The sequence below is a fragment of the Typopeltis vanoorti genome, chromosome 23, assembly GCF_054136105.1.
Source record: "Typopeltis vanoorti isolate ZY-2024b chromosome 23, IOZ_Tvanoo_1.0, whole genome shotgun sequence".
NCBI lineage: Eukaryota > Metazoa > Arthropoda > Arachnida > Uropygi > Thelyphonidae > Typopeltis > Typopeltis vanoorti.
The window spans coordinates 59543476-59558430 of record NC_143571.1 but is presented as its reverse complement, the minus strand read 5'-3'; the positions used below and the strand labels follow the sequence as shown (position 1 = coordinate 59558430).

At 34.0% G+C, this 14955-nt stretch overlaps 1 protein-coding gene across 1 annotated transcript in view; it reads left to right on the top strand.

Annotated features, from left to right (window-relative positions):
• The window catches only part of LOC150093890 (sodium/potassium-transporting ATPase subunit alpha-like), a 315026-nt gene that overhangs the window by 258284 nt on the left and 41787 nt on the right, over nucleotides 1-14955 (top strand). The window contains exon 17 of the mRNA XM_090412547.1: nucleotides 6571-6745. Coding sequence (XP_090268673.1) covers nucleotides 6571-6745 — 175 coding nt within the window. The remainder of the gene's footprint in view (nucleotides 1-6570; nucleotides 6746-14955) is intronic.

Here is a 14955-nt window from a genome sequence, read left to right as displayed (position 1 = left end):
ATTTTGTTCAAAAAATTTTAATAAATATGGGAGATGTCTAAATTCGCAGTCATTTATATTTTTCTTTAATAAAAGTAAGTATTGTTGGAAAGTTTTTATTGAACTTACATGTCAATTAAATTTTTATCTCTACTTTGTAATTCTAAATTTAAATTGCTTAATTTCATACAGAAATCTACTAAAAATGATAAGTGTAAAAACCATCTTTTATCACTCAATTGTGGATAAATATCTCCTTTTTCATTAAGAAAAATTTTATGTCATTAATTAATACAAGAAATCTTTCTAAAAATTGACTTCTGCTGAGCCAACGAACATTATTGTACAACAGAGGCTCATTATCATCATCTGCTTGTAATTTAAATAACCGCCATTGCAGGGCTTTTCCTTGAACAGAATTTACAATTTTAAATGTAATATCCAAAACATCTTTTGTGTTTAATCTTTTAATACACAGTACTTGTTGGTGAATAATACAGTGGTACGTTAAAAAATCTGGATATTTGTCATCGTTTTTACATAATGAAATGAAGCCTGATTTATTACCTATCATTGCAGGAGCACCATCAGTAGTAATAGACACAAGTTTAAAAAAGCAGAAGTTTGTGTTGTTTTCACAAATTCATCAAATGCTGAAAAAATGTCTTCTCCCCTAGTCCTTTCCAATAATGGTATAATTTTCAAAAGTTCTTCTTTACTTGAATAATATTGAAATACCATGCAAACAAATACCATTAACTGAGCAATATCAGTGAAGTCGTTTGATTCATCAAATTGTAATGAAAACGCAACACACTGGTTAATGTCTGACATTAACCTGGCCTGGAAACTTTTCTCCGGCAATTGGAACTCTTCCTTTCGGCAATTTGAAACCTTGTCTGCAGCCTAGAAGTAGTCTCTCTCTAGCGACGTCTCGAACCGAGAAGCTCCTTTCTGGAAGCAGGAAACTCCTCTCTCAAGCAACGTGGATCCGGGCAGCCTCCTCTCTGGGCAGCAATTCTGGAACCGGACCCCTTCTGCTTGCTTCAGTCCCTTTTTATTAGGCCTTCTCTGAGACCTCGCATGAAGTTTGGCAACCCCCAAAGAATCGGTACGAGACTTTCATCTTGAGTTTCAAGTTCGACTCACCTTTTGTTCTCCTCCGCTTTCTTTTGATTGTAAGTTGCCGGCCATCGGAAAGTTGTTTGAACTCTTTCTGACTGACTTCGGAGATGTTTACACTTAGAGCCTGCAAGCCTTTCTCATACAAGTTTCAATAACAATCTTTCTAATGCCACCATGTACAGCTTCGGCAACAAAAACAAACATTGCCTTTGTTTTTAACACTCTGATATATTCTTATTGAAGTATATACAGTTAGCTAGCTTCAAAAGAGTTATTTACAAAAACGTCTAATACAAACTATACCGAGACATACAAAGTTTATTTTTTTACAATATTCACATGGTTACTTAACCTAAGTAAAAAATCGATGTAATGTGCTTTGGAATATTTAATATTTAAGCTACAATCGAGTTTTTACACTTTGCTTATAATCGTATTCACTCGGCTCGCTGTTTGACTTCCACTATCCAAATGAATTAGTTTACCCGGACTTATAAGAAAATTACTGATTTGACAATTTTAACGAAAAATAAATAAACAATAGCAATACACTTAAAGCTAATTAAAAATAATACAAAATAATGATAAATAAAATATTATGTTTTCAGTTTTAATTAAATTTGTAAGTAAGGAGGAATACACGACATCGACCAAAAATTGCTCCACGATCGATGGGTTGAACATCCCCTGTCCTAGGACTTATCCTAAACTTGAGAACAGTATTCAGTGGCGTGATGGTATACACCTAATTAAGCACAAGAGAAGTTACTTTCTTGGATGATGAGGAAAGGTATTTGCAATAACATCTGAAGAAAAATCAGACATTAGTTTATTTATTTGTTTTTGGAGAAAAATAAGGCAGGGTTGAGTTTTAACAACCTTGAAATTAATGGAATTATCAGAATTGTGTGTATGGGATTACTCTAAAAATGGGGAAGGGGAGGGGGGTTATGAATGTCTCTTTAATGCACAAGTCCTTACGCAAATTCTTTTTTTCCTGTCTCTCCATCTAACATTATCATTTTTTTTTTTTTTTGCAAAGCCCATTAATATATTTTTTTAGATTTCACTTTTCATTTTCTAAGGCAGTGTTTACCAAAGTGTGGTATATGTACCTCTGACTATACATGAAAGATCTTTAGGGGTATGATGCATTTTTTTTTAAAAATAAATTTATTTTTATATAATATATGTATATTTATTTTTTTGTTCAAACCATGCTGTAGACTCTGCTAATCAAAATCATTCATATCTATAACAGTGCTCAGCAAATGTTTTACCACCCATGCATGCTATCTATATATGTTTGATTGTGTTCGTGTCAGAAGTTGTGGTGAATGTACAGGTTACACATGTATGCTAATACTCTTACTTTTTTTTTAGCATTTGTATTGTTGATTAACAAATCGAAGTGTAGTCTAATAATAATAGATATTAAATATTTTTAATATTTATCTTTTGTATTTCTTAAACCCTTTAATATGGATCACTGGTTAAACAGTGATCCATATTGTTTCTGTTGTATGTATGTTGGATTTGTATGACTAAAATTGTAATAATTGACTGTGTAACTAATAATTAAAAAAATTTCACGTGTTTCTAATTTATTATAATGCAAATATTAAAAATACCTTTATAATTTATCATAAAATGTTATTACCAGAATCACTTATATTTAAATGTCTTTATAAAATTTTTAGGTAAGTTTAATAACCAGTGTCAATATAATTATAGGAAAACACAGTGAACAGCAATTCATTTGAAAGTGTGTGTTATTATGTGCACTGTCAATGCAGGAGAATAGCTCCATCTGCATTAATGGATATTCAAAATAAATTACAATAAAATAATTTAGTTAATAAATTATTTTTTATTAAACAAAAATATTAATTACAAATTAAGGAACACATGAATTGTAAGTATTAGTCAGTATAACTTCTGTTCAGTTTGCAAACTTCCTTAACTCACCTAAAGACAAATATTCTCTTCTTTCTTATCCTGGAGTTTATAGAATCCTCTGCTCTTGGGGCTTATGTTATTATGGAAAAACTGGTCACTCTGCACATTGATTTGTCTTGAAGAATATCAGGAATACATTTCCCTTAAAGAACTCAACAAATCCAGTTTAGCAAGCCATGCATTATCTACAAAACACAGAATTCAGTGGAACAAAACCAAAATGTTACACACACACACATTATTTTCTTCTGGAAAGACTGTACAAGGGAAGCTGTGAAGCATAATTCAAAACCCAAACCTGAACAAAAACGGTTATGTAAAGCTTCAATTTTGAGAGGTTATACTGACTAAACTCACCATTCGTGAGTTCCTTAATTTGCAATCAATTTTTTTGTTTATATTGAAAAATTTATTAACTAAATGCTGTGGTGCAATATGTAGAAGTGAGGCAAGTCTTAGGAGAATTGGAAGTGAAAGAATCATTTGCGTCAGATGTCGATTGGGTTAGAGGTTAATAAGGCTGTGGGAATGGATGATCACTGTGTATTCTTAAGGAATGTGCACAACAGTTAATTATGCCCTTGACCTGGTTATTTAATGAAAGTCTTTCAGTGGGTAGGCTTCCTGGGGAGCGGAGAGAAGGCAAAATGGTACCACTCCACTAGCATGGTTCTAGGACAGAAGTTTCTAATTATTGACCAGTCTGTATAACTGCACTTGTAATCAAGGTGTTGGAGGGATTGTTTAGAAATAGAATACTAGTTTGGGTTGATACACATAACATTCTTTATGATGGTCACCATGGATTTGTAAAGGGTAGGTGTTTTAGCAATTTACTTGCATTTTATGATAATGAGTATTAGATAAGGGAGAATCGTGTATATTGATATTCTTTGACTTTCCAAAAGCGTTTGATAGATTATCACATGATAATTTTGGGTAAAATCTGCAGAGCGTGGGAATACATAGTATATATTGGTTAGATGGATTGGTGATTGGCTCTCTGAACAATACCAGAAAGTTGTGTATGATGGAGCAGTGTCTCAAGAAAAGGAGGGTAACCAGTGGCATGACCTGGGGTTCTGTTCTTGTGCCCCTGCTGTTTAACTTGTTTGTAAATAATATATCGTGTGGACTGACTTGGGATCTTCAGTTGTTTGCTGATAATGCAAAGTTAGAATTATAAGAAGCACTGTTGATAATTCCTTTCAGAAAAATTTGAATAGACTTTTGACTTGGACAAAGAAGTGGGATTGTAGTTTTAATAAGTGCAAGCATTTTAGAGTGCAAAAATATGTCTAGTATATTGATGATGCCATACTGCACGAAGTAGATGAGATTCGAGATTTGGGAGTGATTGTTGACAGTAGACTGAACTTTAGAGGGCATATTGCAAAGACTGCACATCATGGTGCCGCTATGATAAGAACTACTCTAACATGTAGGGATAAGAAAGTGATTGTGTCCTGTATAAAGCAATGGTCAGACCACACTTGGAGTATTGTGCTCAAATTTGGTAACTGTTTTCAATGTGATGTGGAAACATTGCAGAGGATCTGAGATGAGTGATTAAGACAGTATCAGGACATTGGAATGCTTGCTGTGGAGAGGGGTTGAAGAAATGCTGATTGCAGTTTGGTGGATAGGAGGGAAAAGAGGTGATATGATGAAAACATTTAAGTTAGTGAGTGGATTTTATTAGATTAATCCAGGTGGGATTATAAAAAGAGTAGAAGGCAAGAGGAGAAAAACCAGAGGTCAAACCTGGAAGTTATGTGAAGAGGGTGTGAGGAGTAGATTTTTTACATGGAGAATTGTCAGTGAATGGAATGCATTAATGCAAGGGATCTTAAGGATTTTAAGATTCACTATGATAAATGTGTTGCCAGTCAGTTGAATGAACTTCACCATGATGAGTCTGTCAACTCCATGGAGTGTGCAGTAATAATAATAAATGTTATTGTAATTTATTTTGATATTTTGAAAATCTATTAATGCAGATGAATCTATTCTCCTGCAGCCAATAGTACACATAATACCGCATACTTTCAGTTGAATTGTTCTCTTTTTTGTGTTTTTCTATAATTGTATTGACAATAGCTATTAAACTTAATTCAAAATTTTACAAATAAAGACATTTAAAATTTAACATAAGTGATACTGGTAATAATATTTTATGATAAATTCTTCCACTTACATCTCTATTCTTAAATGAAATACTTTTATAATTATTTGTGTTTGAACTATTATAACCTCCTAAATTTTCTTTGCCTATGATAGATGCACCAGTATTACTAAAAATTTTAAAAAGGAAACTGCTCTAAGATATAGATGTTAGTTTTTGCTATATTTTAATTTTTCTAACAACATTTGTATATTTTTATATGCAGTATATGTCTCAAAGAATCAGATCGTATTTTTTAAAAAAAATGACATTCTTTTTAAAAACTTTCTTACACATTTTTCTTATAGGACATAGAACCAATGATCAGTTCTTATTTCTAAAACCTTTGCAAGCTCTTATTTATCAAACTATTTTAACTATTTTTATGAATTTTAAATCCTCTCTGTAAAGATTATTTCTAATAATGAATCATCTTTTGATACCTACATGTTTCAGAAGCTATAAGCCTATTCGACAGTTTTTTCCAACATTCATTTCACGTTTTTAACACGGGTTCCCATGGTGGTAACACTTTGATTCAGTACTCCACGAAATCCAGTTTTTCTTTTTCCTGTGAAGTTGTTGATCTTTCTTCTTTTCTGGTACCTTTTTTGATGGTATAATTAAATTCATCCTAATTACTAAATACTATAGCTCTTTGTTCTTTTTCTGAATAAATCATGTAATTTAGAATAATGATCTGTTTTGGTCTTTGCCTACACATCATTTAGGCTCATATCATAATTACACTTTTGCTAGCTACTAATTAAACTGTTTCACGTGTTTGTAATTTTTATTATAATGCAAATATTAAAATATATCTTTATAATTATATGTATTTGAATGAACTATTCTTTTGAAGTTGACCTGTCTTTCTTCATCCTGGTTCCTTCCTTAGTAAAAAAAAAATAAATAAACTGGGATATTTGATTAAATAGTTCTCCAATTACTGTGATTGCTTCAAGCATAATTAATATTGTAGTATTTGGTCACAATATAGTTTGGTGGTTATTTTCAGATTGTAAGCTCATTCATATTGTAACTTTGATCTTGTACAGTACGTTTTTGTACTAACATATCCCGTGAGAAGTCAAAATTCCAAAATCAGCTCTCTCCATTCCTTAGAATACTTGTAGCTTCATTTTCTTTTCTAGTTATCTAGCTTATTTTTAATGTAAATATCACTGAGCTTAGTGTGAGCAGAGAGTGACAGGAAATAAATTTTACAAAGAGCTTGTTTTTGGACTAATTTGAATAGCATAGCTTGTTCATGATATAGTTGTGCTCTACCAGAACAAACATGTTGGATAATTACTCATAAGGCAGAAAATATTACTTTTCAGATTAATCTCCATGTCATATGGCCAAATTGGAATGATGCAAGCTGCTGCTGGATTCTTTGCATATTTTGTTATTATGGGAGAGAATGGCTTTTGGCCAATCAAGCTACTAGGAATAAGAAAAGAGTGGGATTCAAAGGCAATTAATGATCTTACAGACTCCTATAATCAGGAATGGGTAAGTTCAATGATTTTATCATTTGCATTCACTAAATCATTGTTTTTATGAATATTGTTTATTACAATTTTGCATACGTCACAAAGTAAGAACTACACAATGAAGTACTATCTTTCAGCATTATTTATATGACCATTTGACGTGCTATAAACTATTTAATTTTTTTTTGTTACTTAAATATGTTTCTTTGACTACACAGATAAACTATTTAAGAAAACAAGAAGAAAATCTGCTCTTTCATTTTTCTTATAATAGTGCAAAATGAAAGATAAACAAAAATCTTCATTGGTTTGAAACTAAAATGGATTAAAATCAGTTAAAAGCAAGGAATAAGAAAAGTCTCATTGACTATGTTATTGTTGATATTGATGTTTTCCCACTTGTGCAGGACACTAGAGTGTACAGAGAATTTGAAATTGGAAGTGATCACCATTTAGTCTTGTGCAGGATAAAATTGAATGTCATACTGAAAAGAAGAACATCTAAGAAAGTTTTAAAGCAAATAAAAGTTGAGCAGCTCTCAGATGTGAACTGTAGACTAAAATAAACAAACATTATTCAAGAAAGAATGAAAGAGTTTGAGAATAGAAACCAAACCTTGCAGAGTCAGTGGCAAGCCCTGAAGAAAATATTGATTGATTCAGCCAGAGAAGCATGTGGTGAGGTTGTCTGCAAGGATAGAAAAATCAGATAGTGGACACAGGAAGTTAAACAGGCAGTGAAGGAAAAGAAGAAAGCTTATCAAAAGTTCCTCGCAAATAAGTCAGCTTGTGTTCTTAGAGAATACAGAGACAAATGTAAGAAAGCTAAACACTGTGTAAAACTAACTAAACAAAAGTAATGGGAAGACTTTGGTAAGAACATAGAAAATAAATATCAAGAAGGTGGCAAGATATTCTGGAGATTGTGGATAAAGCTCAGAAATGGAGGAAAGAGTGCTGTAAAAGGAATTAGAGATGACAAAGGTGACATGAAAACTGGTGAAAATGATAACCTTGATGTATGGAGTAATTACTCTGAAAAATTATAAATTAAAGATACCAAGAAATTATATACTTGGTTTAATCCTTTAACCAAGTGTAAGCAAACAGGTTTGCACCTGACTATTTTCAGGACTGGGGCAACTCGTATATAGAAGCTTATGACTTTACATCGCTTGCCTTAGTATCCCATGATGCAAAGCACATATCCTTATGGGTATGTATAAGACTATGCATTATGGGAAGGGTCACTACCCAGATCAGTTTCAACCTTTATTGAGGTCTCATCATTGGGAGCCAGACCCAGAGGTGGTACCAAGGTTGAAGTAATTCAGAAATCATATTTTCATATATGAGTTGCCAAAAGGTGTCATACCTTATTATTAAAACTGGATTAGAGATGGTTGTTGGCAGTTTTTCTACTTGGTTATACTATAAATTAAAGATACCAAGAAATTATATACTTGGTTTAATTGATGATGATGATTTCTTTAATATCATTCACACACAAGAGGTAGAAGAACTGTGCTACATTAGTGCTGTGCATAGAGTGTAAGTGAGGTTGGAGAAAGAAACTGAAAAACTGGAGCTTGTAATTGGGAAATATTTCATTAGAAAGGTGGTTCCAGAGAATAGAGGCAGATGGAATAAATAACATAAGAGAAGCAAGTTTGGTGTTGATTGCAATTGAACTTCAAAGAAGTGTTAAGAAGCTTCTTGAACAATAACTGTTTTTGTTTTAACAGTTCCAACAGAAATTTGAGGAATAAGTGCTTAGTTCAGTGGTTATAGTAAGTCAGTGGTGGAGAGAGTTATTGTATTTTTCTATTTTATAGAGTATAGCCATTGGCCAAAAAAGTGTGACAAAGATAGTTGAGTTCTTTGGCAAGGACTACATTAATAGAATAAATAGCTATAATATATTTAGTTTAATCCTTTATCCAAGTGTAAGCAAACAATGTTTGCTCTTGAAGTATCTTCAGGACTGGGGCAACTTGTGGTAAAGGTGGTATAAGTTCTCATCACTTGCCTTAGTATCTCCCATAATGCAAAGCACATCTCCTTGCGGGCATGTATAATGCTATGCATTAAGGGAAGGGCCACTACCCAGAGCGATTTTGACCTTTATTAAGGTGCTGTTTAAGTAAAGACCTCTCTAAAAAATTAGGCAGTTCCCCAGGCAACTCCCAACAAGTTACCAAAGGACCGTTGTTAGTTTTGGCTATTATTGTTTTTTTTTTCTTATGTTTAAGTGTTTCAAGGTATGCTAGAATTCCTCTCCCTTATCCTTACTCAACTCCATTCAAAAATAATTAGTACCTACAAACACAGTAACTTATCTATCCTTGACCCCTCTGCTACTATAATCTGCTTTAGCTAAGTCCTGTCCCTTTGGTGGGCGTTCCTTCAGTTGGTTATGAGTGCAAAGCTCACCAGACAAAGAGTCTGTCTCGGGCTAGAGTCAAGCCTCTTTGAATGCAAAATCCGGAATTAACGCCCTTTCAGAATTAAGAAAAATTTGTTTGATAACGCTGCACCATCTTATTTCCTATACAAGAGAAATCTCCTTGTCATAGAGTTAATACACAGACTATTTTATGATTCTAGACTCTAGCATACAGCAATCCCAATTACAAATCCTTAAACTTATTCTACATGCAGTCATAGCCAATCCTCTTGCATTTGAATTCGTACAGATTCTGATTCTAGTGAGTGGTGCATCGATTTTAGAGATCAGGCAACTTTATAAGGTAAAGAAAACAAGAATGTTTATTCATTCTTTAGCTCGTTGTACATTTATCAAAAGTTCACTTAACTAAATTGAATTGCACTTGCACGTAATAATTATTAACTAGAGACAAAATAGAACTACAATCAATACATCACATTAGCTTCCAAGGACTCCTCTCGTCCTTTCCCCACCATCCATAAATTGAAAAATTTTGTCGGTTAAATCCTGTATGACCCTTTCAGAAGTTTGCAAGTCTTAATAATGCCTTTGAGGATTTTTAACACTCTCCTTTGTACTCTCTCCAATATATCAGAATTACAACGAAAACCAGACCTGCTCACAATAGTCCAAGTGAGGTCTTATCAAGGCCTTGTGAAGATGCAAAATAACATCCTTATCTTTACATGTGAACATTTGTTTCAACGTTGCAATTATCTTTTGAGTTGTATTTGCAATCTTTGCCAAATGGCCCCCTGCACTTCAACTTCCTATCAATTAACACTCCAAGATCCCTGGCCTAATCCCACCAGTATAATACGACATTGCATATCTAATCACGCCGAAGTGAATGGCTTTACATTTACTGACACCCATTTTCCCATACTCGCAATTCCAGCCTATTGAAATCATTCTGTAAGTACACCATATCATCAGCAAATAACTGTATTTCGTTTGTCAAATCCTTCCCAATATCATTAATGTACAGATTGAATAACAGTGGACCAAGCACTGATCCTTGTGGTACACCACTAGTTACCTTAAATCTTGCAGACTCACAACCACCTTATACCACTTTTTGATATGTCAATCAGCCATCCTCTTATCCATGCTGATATTGTTTAACCCAAACCCGTTTTCTCCAATTTATGCAACAGTCTACTATGCTGTATTCTGTCAAAAGCCTTAGCAAAATCCAAAAGTATCATGTGTATCCATTCCCCTTGTCTAGTTCAATGGTAACATTGTTATAGAATGTGAGCAAGTTGCAAAAAACATGACCTTCCCTTAGTAAACCCTTGTTGTTCATTGCAAAGTTGAGATTCACTGTCAACCCATTTCTGAATGAGAGTCCTAATGAATTTTTCCAAAATCTTCACCACCACTCCTGAGATATTAATTGGTCAATAGTTGGATACATCGGTCTTTGGACCACCCTTGTGCAATGGAATTACCATACATACTTTCCACTGCTGTGGAATCTTACCTGTTCTGAGACTCATATTAAACAGCCTGGTCAAAGGAATGACCAGTTCTAGAGGAGGAAAGCCAGTTGGTGTTGTGGACATAAAATCTCCTAGGAAGATGGCTTCGTTGTTAGGAGAGCGGGACCAGAGAAAATTAATTTTTAAGCAGAGGAAATAAAGAGCTCAGAGTGGTTGGTGGCATTATGGGAGCAATAGAGACAGCAAATGAATTTGATTAAGTGGGGGAAGGAATATTTTCAACCAAAGAGGTCAAAGTTGGGCAATTCTGTTGGGTTCTCTCTGGCAAGGTATGTCAGAGCAGACATATGTGCAGACACCACCCTTGTGTCAAAAGGAGTTAGAGTGTGTGGTTTGGAAGGTTGAGATGTATAGTGCTTGGGGGGGTTGTTAGATTTGAATTTCTGCCAAAAAGAGTAGGTGGGGTTTGGTAGACTGAAGATAGTAGTGGACACTATTAAGGTTGAAGTTGAGGCCACGGATGTTAGTGAAATGGATGTGCAAGGTTCTGTGGGGCGTATATTTGACCGCAAGGATCTTGCCCATTTCCATACTGGTCCCCCATGGTGGCTACTAATGGTGTCACTTGACCATTGCGTTGATTTGTTTATAATTTTAAAAATTTAACTTGACCATTACTACCATTTCTTCACTTCAATCATGTAAAAACATGAACAGTTAATATCTGTACATTATCCATCTCAGATGTCTCGTTTCCCTTCATTCCACCTACCTCTGTTCTTTGGAACCGTCTTCCCCATGCTGTTTTTCCTAATAAGTAAAATCCCCCAACTCTTCAGGAAACTTGTTAAATGATTCCTTCTTTTTCCTTAACCACTTGTCCACACATGATATTGTCTTACGGCCTCTAGTATGTGGGGGTCAGTATAAAAAAAAAAAAATAGCTCAGGATGATTTTTCAAATGAGTAGGACAAATGAAGCATGCTGTCATTATCAAAACATTGAATAGGATATTAGTCATTGAGAGACAGTCACTTATGCATAGGCAAAAAAAAAAAACAATAAAAAAAAAGTAGTCATAGAGCTACAAGGCTGAAGGAGAGACTTAAGGCTTAGGTAATGGAGGCTTGAAATTGCCAGTGTCACATGATACTGTTCAGAAAAGAACAGTTTGGTTAATTGAAAATATCTCTTCTGGTATTTTCATGGGTGCTTTACACTAAACTGGTAAATTCCTCCTCTTTCTCTCAAACCCATAAATACGAGCATCTGCTTGTCATGATCCATTTATGTCCAGCTCCAAACATACCAAACTAAATCTTTCTTGGCATAAGCATATTACAAATATTGTCTCCTCCACATTCAGTAAATTAGGCTTTCTCTTTTGCTGGAGGTGTTATTTTTAGCTCAGAACAGCTGCTAATGCTCTACTAATTGCAAATTCTTCCTTGAATACTCTTCTCGTATTTAGGATTGTACCCCTAGAATCTTCATAAAATACTTGATTAGTTACAGAAGAGAGCAATTACGTTGATTATTGATTCATCTCTCACTCTAAAAATAAATCTAATGCCTTTTATCTATCCCTTTGGGGATAAAAGTGGAAGATGTAGGTGGAGCACCTTTAGCTCTGATTATTTGAAGCGAGGTAGATCATTTGCTATTCTTCAGCTGTCAGCAAGCTCAAGCTGTTGTCTGTAGGGCAAGTTCTGCAGTCAGTTAATTTCAGGTGCATAGCTAAAAACCTGAGTTTCCAGGAGTATAAAACTCTACCTGCCCATGCCAAAGATTAGGAAAGTTCCTTTAGTTGGTGACTAGAATTGAACCCATAATGGTCTTTCTTTGGACAGCTTAGCATTATGGAAACATCTTCCACAGAATACACAGGCACTTCTCTCACTCTCTTCCATGCACACATTCAGTTTTTGCTTCATGCATTTCTTACTGATAATTCCTTAGAATTGGTGTTGATAATTTTCTCTCTCTCCTTTAGATCTGTTAAAACATATTCAGCATATGTTGAGCATTTCTTATCCATTTTTCCCTTTATCAAGGTAGTATTCTTTTCTTATATAAATTAGTTTTAAGTAATTTCAGATGTAGATTTGAATGTATTTCAAATCTACATCTGAATGGGTGTTAAAATTCAAATACTATAACACAAGTTATATTATACATAATAAAGAACGGAAAAACTCACGTAGAAATATTATTTAATAGTATAATTTTCGCCTGTGTGTCACAGGCATCTTCAGTACAATTAAGCTCAAAATTAAACACTAACTGACAATTCCAAAAAGCGCCACCTAAGTAGCTGGTGTAAGATAACTAAAAAGGTCAATAACTTTCCTAAAAAAAAAAAAAAAAAATTAATACAATAAAAAGTTAGGAAAGATTAGCTGATTTGTAAAGTACTATCTCCCATAAAGGGGATAGACGTAAGCCATCGTATCTGTTTAAGTTAGGAGAATGAAGTAGAGTTTCACATGCTTCTTTATAAAGGCGTTCCATGAGAAACTGACTTTTGTGAAGAACTCTTGTCTTTCTCCAATGAACTCTGTGTCTAGTGAAGATGGCATGTTCTGCAAGTCCAGACTTTTTAGGTTTAAAGTATTCAATATAAGATTGGTTTTCTTCTAGCCGAATGGAGGCAGATCTTCCCGTTTGTCCGAAATAACATAATCCACAAGAGCACGGAATCTGGTAGACGCCTGGATGATTAAGATGTGGAAGCTTGTCCTTTGGAGAAGCGAGAAAGGTGGAGATTTTTCTAAACGGTCGAAAGGCAACAAAAATATTCAGTGGTTTTAAAATGTTTGCTATACGTTCACTGATGCCTTGTATATAAGGGATAGTAATGCGCGTTATTTCCTCTGTGTTTGAAGAGGGAGACATATTAAATCTACTCAAAGTTCTTTTAATGAAGCAATTCTTATAGCCATTAGATAGAAAGGAAGAAGTTATATATCGTATTTCTTTCTGTAAAAGATCGTCTGTAGAACAAAAGGAGTGGGCCCGATGAACCAGTGTTTTAATAGTTCCTGCCTTTTGACTGGGATGGTGATGAGATTCCGCATGGATATAATGGCCTGTATGAGTCTTCTTTCTATAAACTGAGAAATGTAGGTTACCATCTGGTTGGCGAAGAATTAGAAGATCTAAAAAGGCTAACTGCTTATTTGATTCTACTTCTAGGGTAAACTTGATCCTAGGATGAAATGCGTTTAACTTATTGAGAAATTGTTGAAGTTCATCAGAAGAGCCATTCCATACAGCAAAAATGTCATCGACATATCTGAACCAATGAGTAGGTCTGGGAGAAATATTGTCAAAGATACGTTGTTCAAAATGTTCCATAAAGAAATTGGAGATAGCAGGAGAGAGAGGATTACCCATTGCTGTTCCTTCAATTTGTTGATACAACTTATTTTTAAAAGAAAAATAACCAGAATTTATTACAAAATCAAATAAGTTTACAATGTCTGAAGGAAATTCCTGTTGTAGTAATTCAATACTTTCCGAAAGAGGCACATTTGTAAATAAAGAAACAACATCTAAACTGATCATGATATCAGAAACGTCCAAATGAAGATCTGAAATTTTATTTTTGAAATCCAAAGTATTTTTTATATAAGTATCAGTTCTTCTAGTTGAAGAGGAGAGTAAATTAGATAAAAATTTTGAGATTTTGTAAGTGGGGCAACCTATACAATCTATGACTGGTCTTAACGGAATGCCTGGTTTATGAACTTTTGGAAGACCATACAATCTAGGTGGATGACCGAAGAAGGTTTTAAGTTTTTTCTTTTGATCTTCATTCCATGTAGATACATTATCTATAAGAGAATTAAGTCTCTTCAATTGACTCCAGGTAGGATCCGATGTAAGAGGCCTATAAGATGAATAATCGCGAAGTAAAAGAGACATTTTTCTCTCATATTCCTTCCTATCTTGAATCACTACAGCCTTCCCCTTATCAGCTTTCATAATTATTAAATTATTGTTATTCTTCAGTGATTTCAATGCTTTAAATTCAGAGTAAGAAAGATTAGGACGAGGAGGCTTGGCATGAAAAAGAATTTGTGCACATTCAAAACGTAATCTGTTGGCTGTTTTTTGGGATAAGGATCGAATACCCTGTCTATGTTATGAAAAAAATCCATAATAGGCACCTTATTTGGCGTAACAGCGAAATCATATCCTTTTGATAAAACAAAACGTTCACAGTCTGTTAGTGGACGTCCGGAAACATTTATGACTACTTTATCTATATCAATAGTATTATTACTGGATCTAGGTAAGCTGACTAGTGATTCAAATTTGCGTTTTAGCTT